The 17,877-nt window shown below is 42.8% G+C and overlaps 2 protein-coding genes across 2 annotated transcripts in view; one reads left to right on the forward strand and one right to left on the reverse strand.

Moving 5' to 3' along the window:
• The window catches only part of LOC311120259 (protein FAM227B-like), a gene marked incomplete at both ends in the record, with an annotated part of 69,417 nt that overhangs the window by 27,595 nt on the left and 23,945 nt on the right, over positions 1–17,877 (reverse strand). The gene's annotated exons all lie outside the window — the stretch shown is intronic.
• Positions 1,081–17,826, forward strand: LOC311120249 (fibroblast growth factor 7-like). The gene is made up of 3 exons (XM_084194872.1): positions 1,081–1,877; positions 15,194–15,300; positions 16,865–17,826. Exons 1-3 carry the CDS (start codon positions 1,589–1,591, stop codon positions 17,078–17,080), a joined length of 612 nt encoding a protein of 203 aa, XP_084050998.1. The 5' UTR covers positions 1,081–1,588; the 3' UTR covers positions 17,081–17,826.

The following is a 17,877-nucleotide window of genomic DNA, read 5'->3' on the forward strand; positions in this document are numbered from 1 at the left end:
CACCTACACACAGCTTGTGTCTAACTAATCAGGAGCAGTGGGATCACAGTAACTCTGAAGCCTTCTAAGGAAAAGGAATACCACTAACTGTTTCATCTCTGAACGCTCAACACTAATGTAAGTTTTTATTCCAACTTCATTTGTTCTCTTTATATTTTATTTACATTTTATTGAACCAATTAATTCAGTTAAGATCTGACTGCAGTAAGAAAACTTTTTGGAAATATATTAGGAAACTAACTAAGAGTTGTTGCCTTATTTGTGAATGAATTAGTGAATTGATTAGTGAATGTGTGTATGGAAGCTCAGGGTTTGGTGAGACTTCTGTTTATCTGTTGAGACTGACTGAAAGTCTACAGACGTGTTGCAGACAGATAGAGATATTACAGATAGAGGTTTAGAGATAGATATAGAAATATAGAGATATAGAGATAGCAGCTCTAGAATATGTCCCTCTATCCACACACAGCTAAAGGAGAGTTCATTTCAATTCACTTTTTGGGCTTTATTCAGGAATTTCAACTTGCATCTTGAACTGGCATCTTTTGAGAATCACATCTTGAGCATGCACAGCTTACATTTCCATTTCCAGACAACTCTGTCTGAGACAAATGACAACAACAAGATCGCAGAGACCGATAGAGCCATTGACAACACAATCTATGAAATCGGACATATCACAATCAGTGTTGTTGCTAAAGATGCATGGCAAAAGGTTTTGAGTGCACAGGTCAGTAAGGTACAGTACAGTAGGCAGTAGACTGGGCTGGGGACAGTTTGGTAAACCACTGCACACTGGGATTAAGAGTGACCGGCTACTAGAGCGAGGTTACAAACCTAAAGCAGATGTCCAGTGTTACATTCAGCACTGCAGCTCTACTCCTCACTTTAACAATCAACACTGTCTGGGAATCATACTTTATCCATGTGTGAGTAGTAGTATACTGTAGATCCACATCCACTGGACTGCCATCTAAATTACAGGCTGTAGAAATATCAGACCTTTAGGCTAATACTACTAGCTGTAGTAATAACAGACATCTAACACACACACACAAAAAACATCCTTCTCTTCCACAGCTCTGGCCTCCACAGAACCCCTGAAACATCTGGAAACATCTGGAAACAGACGGAAACAGACGGAAACAGACAGAAAAGAGACTGAAACAGACAGGACAATGTCACACAACCAAGACACACAGTGAGGATTACACTGAGACAGACTGACGGACATCAACATAAAGACTGGCCTCATTCATACAGAGAGACAGTGAGACAGACGGACATCAACCTACAGCCTTGTGTCCTTTCAACAGAGACAGCCAGACAACTCCAAACAGAGAGAGACATCACACTAGTGCCTGGTCACTCTCCAACCCTCCTACCCTCCACCCACTCCACCTCCCACCAGCTGGCCTCAGCGCCCCAGCCAGGGGTTACAGGTCACAGGTCAGGGAAACTAGCCCGACAGGCTCCTAGTGAACAGCGCTAGGAGGGCTCTGTCTGGCCTTCTGTTCTGTTCTGTCTGCCAGAGCAGACAGCAGTATTTCAGCATGTTGTCCGTGGCGCCCCACAGCAGTGCATTATAATGCCCAGATGGATGACACTGCCATGCAACCTGCCTAACTTGCTGTCGGGACTGTACCTTCACATCATCTTCCTGCTGGGCAGCGTGTGTGTGGCCTGCAGCGACTGCACACCCGAGCAGCTGGCCGCCATCATGAACTGCTCCAAGCACGAGCGCCACGCACGGAACTACGACTACATGGAGGGGGGAGACGTACGCATACGACAGCTGTTCAGCCGGACGCAGTGGTTCCTTACCGTCGACGACTACGGCAACATCAACGGGACACAAGACCCCACCAACTGTTACAGTAAGACCAGTGTTTCCCCTATATACATTTGGCATCGGCGCACCACCGCTGCTAAAATCGTGGCCGCCGCTGCTAAAATCGTGGCCGCCGCTGCTAAAATCGTGGCCACCGCTGCTAAATCATGGCCACCGCTGCTAAATCATGGCCACCGCTGCTAAATCGTGGCCACTGCTGCTAAAATAATAATGTTGATGTATAAATGTATTCCCCAGGAAGACCCCATCCGCCCCCCCGCGCCAACTGTTACAGTAAGACTGATCTATATACTGTATATCTATCTATAAGACCCCACCAACTGTTACAGTAAGACTGATCTATATACTGTATATCTATCTATAAGACCCCACCAACTGTTACAGTAAGACTGATCTATATACTGTATAGCTATCTATAAGACCCCACCAACTGTTACAGTAAGACTGATCTATATACTGTATATCTATCTATAAGACCCCACCAACTGTTACAGTAAGACTGATCTATATACTGTATATCTATCTATAAGACCCCACCAACTGTTACAGTAAGACTGATCTATATACTGTATATCTATCTATAAGACCCCACCAAATGTTACAGTAAGACTGATCTATATACTGTATATCTATCTATAAGACCCCACCAACTGTTACAGTAAGACTGATCTATATACTGTATATCTATCTATAAGACCCCACCAACTGTTACAGTAAGACTGATCTATATACTGTATATCTATCTATAAGACCCCGCCAACTGTTACAGTAAGACTGATCTATATACTGTATATCTATCTATAAGACCCCAACAACTGTTACAGTAAGACTGATCTATATACTGTATATCTATCTATAAGACCCCACCAACTGTTACAGTAAGACTGATCTATATACTGTATATCTATCTATAAGACCCCACCAAATGTTACAGTAAGACTGATCTATATACTGTATATCTATCTATAAGACCCCACCAACTGTTACAGTAAGACTGATCTATATACTATATATCTATCTATAAGACCCCACCAACTGTTACAGTAAGACTGATCTATATACTGTATATCTATCTATAAGACCCCGCCAACTGTTACAGTAAGACTGATCTATATACTGTATATCTATCTATAAGACCCCACCAACTGTTACAGTAAGACTGATCTATATACTGTATATCTATCTATAAGACCCCACCAAATGTTACAGTAAGACTGATCTATATACTGTATATCTATCTATAAGACCCCACCAACTGTTACAGTAAGACTGATCTATATACTGTATATCTATCTATAAGACCCCACCAACTGTTACAGTAAGACTGATCTATATACTGTATATCTATCTATAAGACCCCGCCAACTGTTACAGTAAGACTGATCTATACACTGTATAGGGCGGCAGGTAGCCTAGCCATTAGAGCAGGGGTGTCCAGGCCCGTGAGGGGGAACGAACTCAATATACTTTCAAATGACTAAAACCAAATCAAAACTGTGTATAAATGATAATGGACCTACATTCATACAGTTTGTTGACTGTGTCCAGCTCGTTAATAATCACCGAAATGAAAGCTAGTCAGTCAGGGAGCATCGGAAATTCCGTAAACGATGGATAGAGGACTATTTTTAGCAAATGTTGACCGCGAGGAAATATTGCCAATTTTATGTGTGGCCCCTTGACCTCGTTGAAGACCGAATAGGGGCTCCCGGGGCAAAATATGTTTGACACCCCTGGGTTAGAGCATTGAGCCAGTAACCGAAAGGTCGCTAGTTCGAATCCCCGAACCGACAAGGTGAAAATCTGTTCATGTACCCTTGAGCAAGGCACTTAGCCCTAATTAACCCTTAACTCACCAACTTTTACAGTAAGACTGATCTATCTACTGTATCTCTATATCTATAAGACCGGCCAAATGTTACAGTAGTGTTACAGATCCAAATGCTATATTCTGTTTAATACCCCATTCATTGCTACAGTAAGGCAGGTTTATTATCTACAACTTAACATCTACTGTATGTGCTGTCTTAGGACTCATCACTTCAATGAAATTCTATCAAACAAACCCATATTGCGCAGGTTGTAGTTTGTAAACAAAGATAGATACAGCGTAAACTGGTGTGGCAGGTTTGATTGAATTCCAGTCTTTGTTGTAGGATTAATCTTTTACTAACAGTGGCTCTGACTTATTGATTCTACTCACTGTATATTTATGGGCTGCTTTAGACTCTCAGAGATGTCTAAACATTTTTACAGCTGATGTGTTACTGTTAATAACAATATGGTTGAGCAACGTCCACGTTGCTGAGATCTTAGTCACTCATGTCTAATCAGAGAGGGAGAGAGAGAGAGAAAAAAGAGATAGAAGAGAGAGATAGAGAGGGAGAAGGGGAAAGAGAGCGAAAGAAAGAAACAGAGAGAGCAGAAAAACAGAGAGAGCAGAAAAACAGAGAGAGAACCCAAAAACCAAACAGAGGGAGAGAAACGGAGAGAAACGGAGAGACAGAGAGCTCCGCTGGCAGATTCCTCTGTGTCTGTGTGAGTTATCTCCCAGTCTGTTGAGTGAGTAATACGGCTGTTGGAACACGGTCATATAGCAGCTAGCGCTCTCCCCTCTGGGACTCCCTGGAACAGCCTGATGTTATTGTCCAATGTTCCCTCAGCAGTGTAATCACACTGGTAATGGGTCATGTGTCTCTGTTAGGGCAGCCAAAGTGACAGAGGTAAAGTGAAGCAGGTGTAGGCTCTGGCAGAGCCAACCATAACACCATGTAAACACAGCCACTAATGAAGTAAACCAAGGGGCTGGGAGTTCAGGCTGGGGATGCAGACGGTCAGGACAAATGAACTGGCATGAAACACGCACACACCCACGCACATATTCAAACACCTCAGTGAAGTGGTGCAGTGCTAGCTGTGCCACTAGAGATCCTGGTTCGAATCCAGGCTCTGTCGTAGCCGGCCGCGACCGGGAGACCCATGGGGCGGCACACAATTGGCCCAGCGTCGTTCAGGGTAGGAGAGGGAATGGCCGGCAGGGATGTAGCTCAGTTGGTAGAGCATGGTGTTTGCAACGCCAGGGTTGTGGGTTCGATTCCCACGGGGGGCCAGTATGAAAAAGGAAAAAATAATGTATGCACTCACTAACTGTAAGTCGCTCTGGATAAGAGTGTCTGCTAAATGACTAGAATGTCAAAATGTAAAACATGAAGTAGCCCAAGCTGACATAGTCTATCCACAGAGATACAGGGTTAGTGTGTGTGAGTGTGTCTGCGTACTGAGTGACATCAAAACAATCACTCTTTAGGTTTCAATAATGTCTGTCTGTCTGTCTGTCTGTCTGTCTGTCTGTCTGTCTGTCTGTCTGTCTGTCTGTCTGTCTGTCTGTCTGTCTGTCTGTCTGTCTCTTCACCTGCCTGCCTCCCTCCCTGTCTGTGTGTCAGTGGAATGCTGACGTAGCCTGTCTGCCTGTCTGTCTGCTCACCTGCCCATATGCCTGTCTATCTGGCTGTGGAATGTTGGCATGACCAGGGTAGCCTCTGCCTCTGGTGAGGAGGGGGAAGTTGGGTCTTGCGAAACAAAAACTGGTGATGAGAAGCAGAGAAATGGATCCACCCAGATGTGTCTGACAATAGCACGCAGGGAGACATGCAGGCACGCACACACACACAAACACACACACACCGACAGGCCTTTGAAGAGCCCAGCATGGGCATGAATATAGCTAATAAATCTTTGATTCATATTGCTCTGTTCCTCTGTCTGGCCTGGGCTGGTCTGAGGTGAGGTGGGGTGGGCTTGGTTGAGCAGTGCAGGGCAGGGCTGAGGTGAAGTGAGGTGGGGTGAGGTGGGCTGGGTTGAGCAGGGCAGGGCTGAGGTGAAGTGAGGTGGGGTGAGGTGGGCTGGGTTGAGCAGGACAGGGCTGAGGTGAAGTGAGGTGGGGTGGGGGGGGCTGGGTTGAGCAGGGCAGGGCTGAGGTGAAGTGAGGTGGGGTGAGGTGGGCTGGGTTGAGCAGGACAGGGCTGAGGTGAAGTGAGGTGGGGTGAGGTGGGCTTGGGGACTAACCAGCCTTGAACACAACCGCTGCACAGACAGACAGACAGACAGGCAGACAAACGAACACAGACATGACAAAGTGGGGAAAGAGTGACCGTTGGCCATGACAGTTTGTTCTCTCAGAGCTTAACAATTTTTTCCCCCTCAAGCGCATCTCTGAGCACAGACGACAATCTAAGACTTTACTCAGAAAGACAGTGAACGGGTTCAGCGATTGATTATGAAGTGAACTCTGACAGTCTTTCAAACTACTGTCTGAGACTTGTGATGGAACTTGGAAGTACTCCAATGGCTGACAGGAAGGAATTGAGATACATACATTTCTGTGCTATTTGTGCTGACTAGAGTAGACTAAATCATCTAACCCTTTATTCTAAAACAAGAGAGTACCCCAACAATGAGATACTGTTACAGGAACAGGCATGGGATCTGTTTCTCAGGGTGGACAGTGCTAAGAGGTTGTTATAGGAACAGGTTTGAGGTCAGTTTCTCAGGGTATTCTGCTCAATGTCCTGTCCACTGTGTTAGTCCAACCTGACAACCAAACAAACACAGGTGATATACTGTACTGTATGCGCTAACAGGCATATAGTACACTATATTACACCGGATTAGATAAAAGTCAGTGCTCGAATACCCGTACTTGTGTTCTAAATAGTAGGCATTTTGGGTATGTTTTATAATATGTGAAATTTCGTAAAATAAAATGTGTACGCTTTTAACGCCAGGATGTCATACTCATTTACGCCTTTCATCTAGTAGAATTCGCTGCACACTATTGAGGAAGATAATCATCTTTTCAGACTGATAATCAGCTGATAATCAGCTGGGGGCGTGCTGTACCAAAAGCTACATTTCTTTTTGCAGGATAGCTGGAGGCAAAGTCATTAATATTCATGAGTTACGTTGGGTGCTTGGTTGAGCCTTCTTGGGTGTGTGACATCACAAAGATGCACTGCAGAGGCTTGCTCGCCAGGATGACCAGTGAGCACCGACTTCCAGCTACATACCAATCTATTTTAGTTTCACTTTCCGATCATTCATAAAATGAGTCCACAAATTATAATTGCTTTAATTTCCACAAACTGTCTGTTGATATATTCAAGTCAACCCAAATGTTCCAAAGAATAGGAAATCCACGATTAGTTGGCTAGTAGTGGCTACTGCCTGGCCTGTGAGCTAGCTACATTTCAGTCAGTAGCTATCCTTCTAAATGCGATGGTCACTGGATAAACTATATAGCTATGAGTTGAACATATCTTGTTGAAAACAAACTAATATCCAGTTGTTGTTGCCCATGGTGGAATCATATCTAACCAGCTGGCCCCTGAATCCCGTGTCTATGTGGCCATGCATGAGCTTCTTAGTCAGATGTAGTCTGGCTAACATTAGCTAGCTAGCTACCTAGCATCGCTAGCTGAGCTGTTTTATGAGAAAACGGCTGAGGTGACTCAAACCCTGTAACTAGCTAACAAGCCTTCCTCGGCGACAATGTTATTGGGGTGCGGGAATATTAGATATGTCTTTTAATTGTAAGATAACTGTCATTAAAGTTGGTGGTTACTACTGGTTTTAGATCTGAGGCGAGATAAATTGTCTGCCATTGTTTTGTGTTTTGGTAAGGAGTGATGTCACGCAACCAAGAAGACTTAACCACTCACCAGACGGTTGATAATGACATTTTTGCCTTTGGCTATCCTACAAAAGGACATTTTAAGTACCAAAATGAATGAATGGCAGGAATCAACACAATTGTGCATGAGATTACGCATTCTCAGTAGGATGAGCCTAGTATGCTGATATGTGTTGCTTACTGCATTAGGTTTTTATTAAACAGTACGTTCTAAATAGTATACGATTAGTACACAGTATGCAGTTTAAGTAAGTAGTAGGCAAACCAGATTTCAGACACAGCCATTGGTTTTTTTAATCCCCAATCACAGCATTTTAATCTGAATCCCTAACACATGACGCTGGTGCTTGGTTTGTAGTGAAAACACTGAAGAAGGGTCTTCATAGACAGCAGAGCATGTTTTACTGTATGTGGTTTTAAGCAAATAATTTGTAACTGTAGGCCAGGGGTCGGCAACGGGCCAGTTTTAGCCAGTGATTGATTTCTTTTGCCCCCCCCCCCCAAAGTTTTTAGTACATTTTAGGATTTTTGTTTTTGGTATAAAGAAAATACTGTAAAATCACCAGGAATTCAGCTAGAAATTTGTTTAATTTAAAAGAGACATATGAGATCTTGTCTCAATGTATTCAAGGTATGAAAGTATTGTTATTTTCAAATACAATCTCTTTTTTGGGCTTAGTTGTGGTCAATTTGCAGTGTACAAATTATTATAATTATGTCCTGGCCCCCCGACCATCCGCTCCGACAAAAATCGCCCCGCGGCTGAATCTAGTGGCCTACCCCTGCTGTAGGCTATTCACAAACATATGGGAACACTCTTAAACCCTCCAGACAGTTTGCTGGTGAGTGTGTTGTGTCTGTTGCCCCAGTACAACAGATAGGCTATATAATAGTATTGTTACCCTGTTATAACCCAGTATAAGCGATATACAACAGTATTATTGATTTGTTACTGTGACGAGGTGTGAATGAAGGAGTCAGGCGCAGGAGGTAAAATACCAGTCCAGAGTCCAGAGTTTATTCCGTTTACATAAATCAAACGCCCCAAGCGTCAAACGAAACTATTACAAGGGAAAATATCCACCTTGGCATAAACACAATGAATAGTAGCTCAACCGAGCTACATGCTCTCACAATACAAACAATCTCTCACAAAGACAAGGGGAACAGAGGGAACACTTATACACATACTAATTAGGGGAATGAGCACCAGGTGTGTGTGATTGACAAGACATGACAAGTGGAGTGATGAGAATGGGATTGGCAGTAGCTAGTACTCCGGTGACGACGAACGCTGAAGCCTGGCCGAACCAGGAGGGGGGGCAGCTTCGGCGGAAGTCGTGACAGTTACCCTGTTGTATCAATATACCAGATAATAGTATTGTTACCCTTTTATTACAATAGAATATACTGTACGGTATATAGTATTATATTATAATAATAATAATAATAATAATAATATTGCGACGCTGTTAGTATTACAAATATATTGTGACCCTATTATAACAGTATAACAGTATAAGAGATATGACCCTGTTCTATCAGTCAGTGTCAGCCTCTGAGTGTCTCCCTGAATAACCTCAGCAGCCAGATCTGACCTGAGACGCATCCTCAGCGTTACGCACCATAAACCATCAGACGCCTGTGACTCAGCCGTAACATGACACACATGGGCTTAGAAACCCTTAGAAAAGACTAGAAACACCAGAGTAGAGAAGCGATATCCACACACTCAGCTATGATGCAGGTTCCTAATAAACATCCATACACTCAGCTGTGATGCAGGTTCCTATTAAACATCCACACACTCAGGAGTGGTGCAGTCTGTATCCTACAGGCTTCTTATTCAGTGAGCTGAGCTTTCAGATAAACAACCCTTAATCAGAGCAATAGGATGAAAGTTGTTTGACCAACATCTGAGCTAAAAATATAAAAAATTAAAAATAAAAATAAACATGGGGGATTGGAAGTGATGCAGACAATTACATTGATAGAAGATACAATCTATCAGCAATATTAAGCTGATCCATTCCCCCCCCCAAAAAAAAAAAAAAAAACATCTGAGCTAAATACTGTACAACCCAAGTATGTAGAAGAAGTTCCCTCTCTATTTCAGGGTGATAAAATGTTACAACTTTGTTGACAAATTACTAAAGAGATACAGTTGAAGTCGGAAGTTTACATACACCTTAGCCAAATACATTTAAACTCAGTTTTTCACAATTCCTGACATTTAATCCTAGTAAGAATTCCCTGTCTTAGGTCAATTAGGATCACCACTTTATTTTAAGAATGTGAAATGTCAGAATAATAGTAGAGAGAATGATTTATTTCAGCTTTTATTTCTTTCATCACATTCCCAGTGGGTCAGAAGTTTACATACACTCAATTAGTATTTGGTAGCATTGCCTTTAAATTGTTTAACTTGGGTCAAACGTTTCGGGTAGCCTTCCACAAGCTTCCCACAATAAGTTGGGTAAATTTTGGCCCATTCCTCCTGACAGAGCTGGTGTAACTGAGTCAGGTTTGTAGGCCTCCTTACTCGCACACGCTTTTTCAGTTCTGCCCACAAATGTTCTATAGGATTGAGGTCAGGGCTTTGTGATGGCCACTCCAATACCTTGACTTTGTTGTTCTTAAGCCATTTTGCCACAACTTTGGAAGTATGCTTGGGGTCATTGTCCATTTGGAAGACCTATTTGCGACCAAGCTTTAACTTCCTGACTGATGTCTTGAGATGTTGCTTCAATATATCCACATAATTTTCCTTCCTCATGATGCCATCTATTTTGTGAAGTGCACCAGTCCCTCCTGCAGCAAAGCACCCCCACAGCATGATGCTGCACCCCCGTGCTTCATGGTTGGGATGGTGTTCTTCGGCTTGCAAGCATCCCCCTTTTTCCTCCAAACATAACAATGGTCATTATGGCCAAACAGTTATATTTTTGTTTCATCAGACCAGAGGACATTTCTCCAAAAAGTACGATCTTTGTCCCCATGTGCAGTTGCAAACCGTAATCGGTCTTTTTTATGGCAGTTTTGGAGCAGTGGCTTCTTCCTTGCTGAGCGGCCTTTCAGGTTATGTCGATACAGGACTAGTTTTACTGTGGATATAGATACTTTTGTACCTGTTTCCTCCAGCATCTTCACAAGGTCCTTTGCTGTTGTTCTGGGATTGATTTGCACTTTTCGCACCAAAGTACGTTCATCTCTAGGAGACAGAATGCGTCTCCTTCCTGAGCGGTATGACGGCTGCGTGGTCCCTTGCTGTTTATACTTGCGTACTATTGTTTGTACAGATGAACGTGGTACCTTCAGGCGTTTGGAAATTGCTCCCAAGGATGAACCAGACTTGTGGAGGTATTCAATTATTTTTCTGATGTCTTGGCTGATTTCTTTTGATTTTCCCATGATGTCAAGCAAAGAGGCACTGAGTTTGAAGGTAGGCCTTGAAATACATCCACAGATACACCTCCAATTGACTCAAATGATGTCAATTAGCCTATCAGAAGCTTCGAAAGCCATGACATCATTTTCTGGAATTATCCAAGCTGTTTAAAGGCACTGTCAACTTAGTGCATGTAAACTTCTGACCCACTGGAATTGTGATACAGTATTATAAGTGAAATAATCTGTCTGTAAACAATTGTTGGAAAAATTACTTGTGTCATGCACAAAGTAGATGTCCTAACCGACTTGCCAAAACTATAGTTTGTTAAGAAGAAATTTGTGGAGTGGTTGAAAAACGAGTTTTAATGACTCCAACCTAAGTGTATGTAAACTTCCGACATCAACTGTATGTCCATTCCTTAAATAGCTGTGTGGTGTTTTTTTATTTTATTAATTTCAAACTGCGTTAGAGCTGACAATGTAACAACAGTCCGTCTCTGCTGGTTTGTCATGATGTGTTTTCCTGTTGGACCAGACTCTGCTTTATTACATCCTTAATATGCAAAGCAGTGTGGATCCAGCCTGGATCCAGGGAAGACAGAGTTAGAATGGATCACCCACAATGTGTTGACTTAGCCAGGGGCTGGCTGGGCTGGGCCAGGGAGAGAGCAGGGAAATGTATGTGTGTATGTATGTATGTGTGTGTGTGTGTGTGTGTGTGTGTGTGTGTGTGTGTGTGTGTGTGTGTGTGTGTGTGTGTGTGTTTGTGTGCACCACTCCGGTCTCCCTGTGTCCACTAAACAGTGTAAGTGTCTGAGACAGAGCAGTAACAGAATAGTGTATCAGTTCTGTTCTGTGTCTTTGTGACCAGAGCTCTCAGCTGCTTTATAGCTCTCAGCTCTCAGTGTTTCTGTGACAAAGCACTCTGTCTGCTAGCCTAATGTCAGCCCCAGCACAATACCACTCATCATACAACTACAGCCCAGCCCCAGCACAATACCACTCATCATACAACTACAGCCCAGCCCCAGCACGCTACCTCTCATCATACAACTACAGCCCAGCCCCAGCACCATACCACTCATCATACAACTACAGCCCAGCCCCAGCACAATACCTCTCATCATACAACTACAGCCCAGCCCCAGCACAATACCTCTCATCATACAACTACAGCCCAGCCCCAGCACAATACCTCTCATCATACAACTACAGCCCAGCGCCAGCACAATACCTCTCATCATACAACTACAGCCCAGCGCCAGCACAATACCGCTCATCATACAACATTAATAATTCTAATCATTCATCTCCTGCTTCCTTTGGGAGATATTGACCAGTGAGGGCTGGATCATCTCCTGCTTCCCATGGGAGATATTAACCAGTGAAGGCTGGATTGAGAAGAAGGGATTGAGAAACATTTGTGCAACTACAACCTTCCCACAACTGTACCATTGGCTTCAATACATGATTCAAGATTTACCCAAAATGTTTAGTAAAGTTTCTCACGTTAGGGTTTGGCAGAGTCTGACTGTTACAGAGGTTCTCGCTCTCTCTCTCTATCTCTCTCTCTCTGCTCCACTGCAGTTATTCTCTCTCACTCTCTCTCTCTCCCTCTCTCTCTCTCTCTGCTCCACTGCAGTTCTATCTCTCTGACATTGAGATATTGGCATCAATTGTTTGATGTGACAAATAGCTGTGGCTCAAAGAGCTCAGCATTTAATCTGAATGTCTGTGAAGCTGCTACACACACATCAAAGCAGGACCACTGACTGTCTGTTGCTCTGTGTCTGTCTGACTCTCTTTTACTCTGTGTCTGTCTGCCTGTCTGTTGCTCTGTGTCTGTCTGCCTGTCTGTTGCTCTGTGTCTGTGTGATGAGGTGATTTGAAGGAGTCAGGCGCAGGAGGGTAAACCACAGAATAACAGGATTTATTCTGGAATACAGAGTTACGCAATAAAGCGTCAAAACAGTCCAGTGTGCAAAACAGGCACACTGAAACCAAGAAGGCACACGGGAAAATAACCTGGTGATACAAAATACAAGGAGCTCCACCGAGCTTCACTAATCTCACAATATACAATCACACACAAAGACAAGGGGGCAGAGGGAACACTTATACAGGTACTGATGAGGGGATATGAACCAGGTGTGTGTAATAAACAAGACAAAACAAATGGAATGATGAGATATGGAGCGGCAGTGGCTAGAAGGCAGGTGACAACGAACGCCGAAGCCTGCCCGAACAAGGAGAGGAGGCAGCCTCGGAGGAAGTCGTGACAGTCTGTCTGACTGTACATACAATTATCTCAAATGCTTTTAGCATTGAGGATGTACTTAGTAACAGACTTTACTGTGAGTGGTCCTCTGTAGCTCAGCTGGTAGAGCACGGCGCTTGTAACGCTAAGGTAGTGGGTTCGATCCCCGGGACCACCCATACACAAAAAAAAAAAAATTATGCACGCATGACTGTAAGTCGCTTTGGATAAAAGCGTCTGCTAAATGGCATATTATTATTATTATTACTGCAGTTGTTTAATAAAATATTTCTGCCTAACATAATTGACCTGAGCTGCTCTCTGAACTGGTGTTAAAGAGTCTAGTTGTCTGGTTTCTCAGCAGCCGAGCAGTAAATCTCCATGACACATCTTCACACAGTGTGCAACGCTGTTACAAACACTGCCAGTTACAGACGCATGGGCTAAAACCACAGCACTGGTGTTTCTCAACCACACACACACACAGCCGAATATATTGATACAAGTCACCTTGTCCAAGAGACATTTACATGTCTATCAAAATGTCATGCCAGGGTAGGCCTACACGAAACACAGCCCTTATGTTAAGTGTTTCTAAAATCCCCCTATGGGGAAAAATGAATGGTGGAAAAACAATTGGAACCATTTCCCTGTTTGACAGCTAGGTTTTATGGGTATTATGACACCTCCACTGTGGGGCTCTATAGGATCATTAATGATGCTTGGTCATCTGTGATCATTAACTCTGAGGGAGGTGAACCAGAAGAGAGAGAGTCTTTGATAAACACAACGTCACTGTTGTCTGGGTCTGGCTGACACACAGACAGATGTTGCTCTGGCAACCGCTCGCTCGCTATCACAACTGTATTTTATTAACACATTAGTCCTGTGTTGGACCTGACAGCTTTTGTTTTGCTACGATATATAATATACACCATCTGATATTCTTCATGTTTAATGGGCCAGTAAATTGGAAAATGAATTGTTATGCCCCTTTTCAAAAGAAAAACACTATATTATTGTAGCTTTCTACACCCGTAATAAAACATCAAACGTGTGCATGTTTAAAAAAATGGGTTGAACAACTTGTTATTTTAATAGTAAATAAATCACATGAACTTTATATCTGAGTATCCCGTGAGATATCTAAATTATGTTGTTAATCTCAGCGGTGCTCCATGGTCGTAAAGCAAACCAACAAGCTAAATCCTTTTTTTTTGTCCTCTCCCACAGAGAGTGAGAGAGAGAGTTGAGGCGTAGGTCTGAAGACTGAGGCTGGGGCAGAGGTTGGGGCTGAGGATGGGGCTGTGGTGTAGCGTGCAAAGCGCAGGAGAGTAGGTAGTTTTCTCAATCCCGGGGGAGCATGCCTAGTCTGCCTCCCATATGTGGCATGGCATGAAGCTGTGGTTTAGTAATGGCCACCCAGAGAAGAGAGAGGAGGGCCTGCCTGGATACATCCAGTAAAGCCAGAGACCAACCTAACCGCAGACTGATTAACCACTAAGACCTCCTTCCTGTTAGATTAATGAAGATGAATACTGAGATCAGGAGAGGAACGCTTGAGTGGGATTGGCTAGTAGGTCTCATACCTACTATCTGTCCTGACTGAGACTCTCTGATAGGTCTACTGTGATGGTCCAGTGATGGTCCTTGTCATGTGATTACTACATCATTATATATATTTAGATACTGTGGTAGTCTCTTCTATCAGTACTGTGATTGTTAGGTATATATTGTGGGTATTGAGATATTTGACAGTCTTCTGTAGTATTTAGATATTTGTCCTGTGATTGTTAAGTTTATTGGTACAGTATGTCCTCTGTGATTGTTGCTCAAAGGGTATATACAGTCCCCCAGTGAAAGTCTACACACCAAAAATCCCTTTTTAGATTTAATTTTAAGGCAGCAAAATGTGAAAACTGTGCAAGGAGTGTGTAGACTTTCACTAGGCACTGTATACTATAGTAATTTATAGTAATTTATATATCTGCCCCGTCTCCTGTAGGTATCCTGGAGGTCCGTACGGTGTCCGAGGGAGGAGTGTTAGCTATCAAAGGAGTGAAGAGCCAGTACTATATCTCCATGAACAGGACAGGCCTGCTGCAAGGCAAGGTAATGAACTAAACTAGCATCTCTCTGCTGGACAGGGTTGGAATGCACTGTACTGTACAGTGCCTTGTGTTCTAGGTTATTATCTTGCTGAAAGATGAATTAATCTCCCAGTGTCTGGTGGAAATCAGACTGAACCAGGTTTTCCTCTAGGACTTTGCCTGTGCTTAGCTCCATTCCATTTCCCTTTTATCTTGAAAAACTCCCCAGTCCTTAACGATTACAAGCATACCCATAACATGATGCAGCCACCACTATGGTTGAAAATATGTAGAGTGGTACTCAGTAGTGTGTTGTATTGGACTTGCCCCAAATATAACCATTTATATTCAGGACAAAAAGTTGATTGCTTTGCCACACTTTTTTGTAGTATTACTTTAGTGCCTTGTTGCAAACAGGATGCATGTTTTGGAATATGTTTTATTCTGTACAGGCTTCCTTCTTTTCATTCTGTCAATTATGTTAGTATTGTGGAGTAACTACAATGTTGTTGATCCATCCTCCGTTTTCTTCCTCCGTTTTCTTCTATCACAGCCATTCAACTCTGCAACTGAGTTAGGAAGGACACCTGTATCTTTGTAACGACGAAGTGTAATTAATAACTTCACCATACTCAAAGGGATATTCAATGTCTGCTTTTTGTTTTTACCCACCAATAGGTGCCCTTTTTTGCAAGACATTGGAAAACCTCCCTGGTCTTTGTGGTTGAATCTGTTTTTGAAATTCACTCTTCGACTGAGGGACTTTACAGATAATTGTCTGTGTGGAGTACAGAGATGAGTTAGTCATTCAAAAACCAAGTTAAACACTATTATTGCACACAGAGTGAGTCCATGCAACTTATTATGTGACTTGTTAAGCAAATATTTACTCTTGAACTTGTTTAGGCTTGCCATAACAAAGGGGTTGAATACTTATTGATTCAAGACATTTCAGCTTTTCATTTTTAATAAATTTTTTATTCAAACACATTTTTTTTAAACACAATTACACTTTGACATTATGGGGTATTATTGTGTGTAGGCCAGTGACAAAACATCTCAATTTAATCCATTTTAAATTCAGCCTGTAACCCAACAACATGTGGAAAAGGTAAAGCGGTGTGAATACTTTCTGAAGGCACTGTATGTCTGACACATTTGGAGAAGATACCAATTGTTTTTGAATAAAGTATTAACCAGTTATTGTTATTCTACATTTACATTTAGTCATTTAGTAGACACTCTTATCCAGAGCGCCTTACATTCATCTTAAAATAGCTAGGTGAGACTACCACACCTCAGTCATAGTAAGTACATTTTTCCTCAATAAAGTAACTATCAGCAAAGTCAGTGTTAATTCATGAAAGGCAACTGTGTTTTTTGGGGGGGTTTTGCACTATGATTTCATATTTTATTCTAGCACCTCCAACACTTTTTAACAAGGTTTTACTTAAGAGTGGCAAGAGTGTCAACTAAATGACTGAAATATAAATAGGAGAAATATAACCAAGTAAAAAAGCCAGAAGATGTTTATAACCCTCCTCACGCCTAATATCGTCCCATTTTGTGTCCTCATGTATTTACAGAAAATCTACAATGAGAACTGCAACTTCAAGGAGGTTTTCCTAGAAAACTACTTCAACGCGTACTCGTCTACTAAGTGGACTAGAAACGGCAAGGAGATGTTCATTGCTCTGTCTCAAAAGGGCAGGCCGCTGAGAGGGAAGAAGACCAGGAGGGAACACATCGCCTCCCACTTCATCCCCATGAAATGTAGAGAGGAGGAGAGGACTGGCGTCTGAGAGAAGGAGAGGACCCGACTGAAAAAGGAAGGGGTGACTGGAGCCTGAGAGGAAGAGAGGACTGAAAGAGGAGAGGACTGAAAGAGAGGGAGGAGACTGAAAGAGAAGGAGAGTACTGAAAGAGGAGGAGAGGACTGAAAGAGAAGGAGAGGACTGAAAGAGGAGAGGAGGAGAGGACTGAAAGAGGAGGAGAGGAGGAGAGGACTGAAAGAGGAGGAGAGGACTGAAAGAGGAGAGGAGGAGAGAAATGGGGCCTTAAAGGAGGAGAAGAGGAGGAGAGGATGGGCCTGAGAGCTGAGAGGACAGAGAGCAGAGAGGACAGAAAGAGGAGGAAAGAAGGATAGGAGAGAGGACTGAGAGAGCAGAGAGGACAGAAAGAGGAGGAAAGAAGGATAGGAGAGAGGACTGAGAGTGCAGAAAAGACTGAGAACAGAAAAGACTGAAGCTGTGACGTCCGGATGACCCATGTTGGGGTTCTTGGACGTTGTGACAGCTTAGCTGCAGATCTTTGATGTATAATTTAATATAATCTAACTCCAGTCAGTACAGTATACCACTTCAGTCACGTCATATTAGCTGGTACAATGTAAATAAGTTCTGTAGCTACTTATCCATTCATGTGTCAAAGTTTTTATTGTAAAACTGATGCACGGTCCTCCTCAGTTGTGTGCATGTTAAAGGTCCAATGCAGCTGTTCTGAGTAACAATTAAGTACCTTACTCTGATCGATTTAAATACAAATGGTCAAAAATAAACAAAAATAGCTTCTTAGCAAAGAGCAATTTCTCAAGCAAGAA

This window comes from Coregonus lavaretus (genome assembly GCF_964263955.1).
Source record: "Coregonus lavaretus genome assembly, contig: HAP1_SCAFFOLD_161, whole genome shotgun sequence".
Lineage (NCBI taxonomy): Eukaryota > Metazoa > Chordata > Actinopteri > Salmoniformes > Salmonidae > Coregonus > Coregonus lavaretus.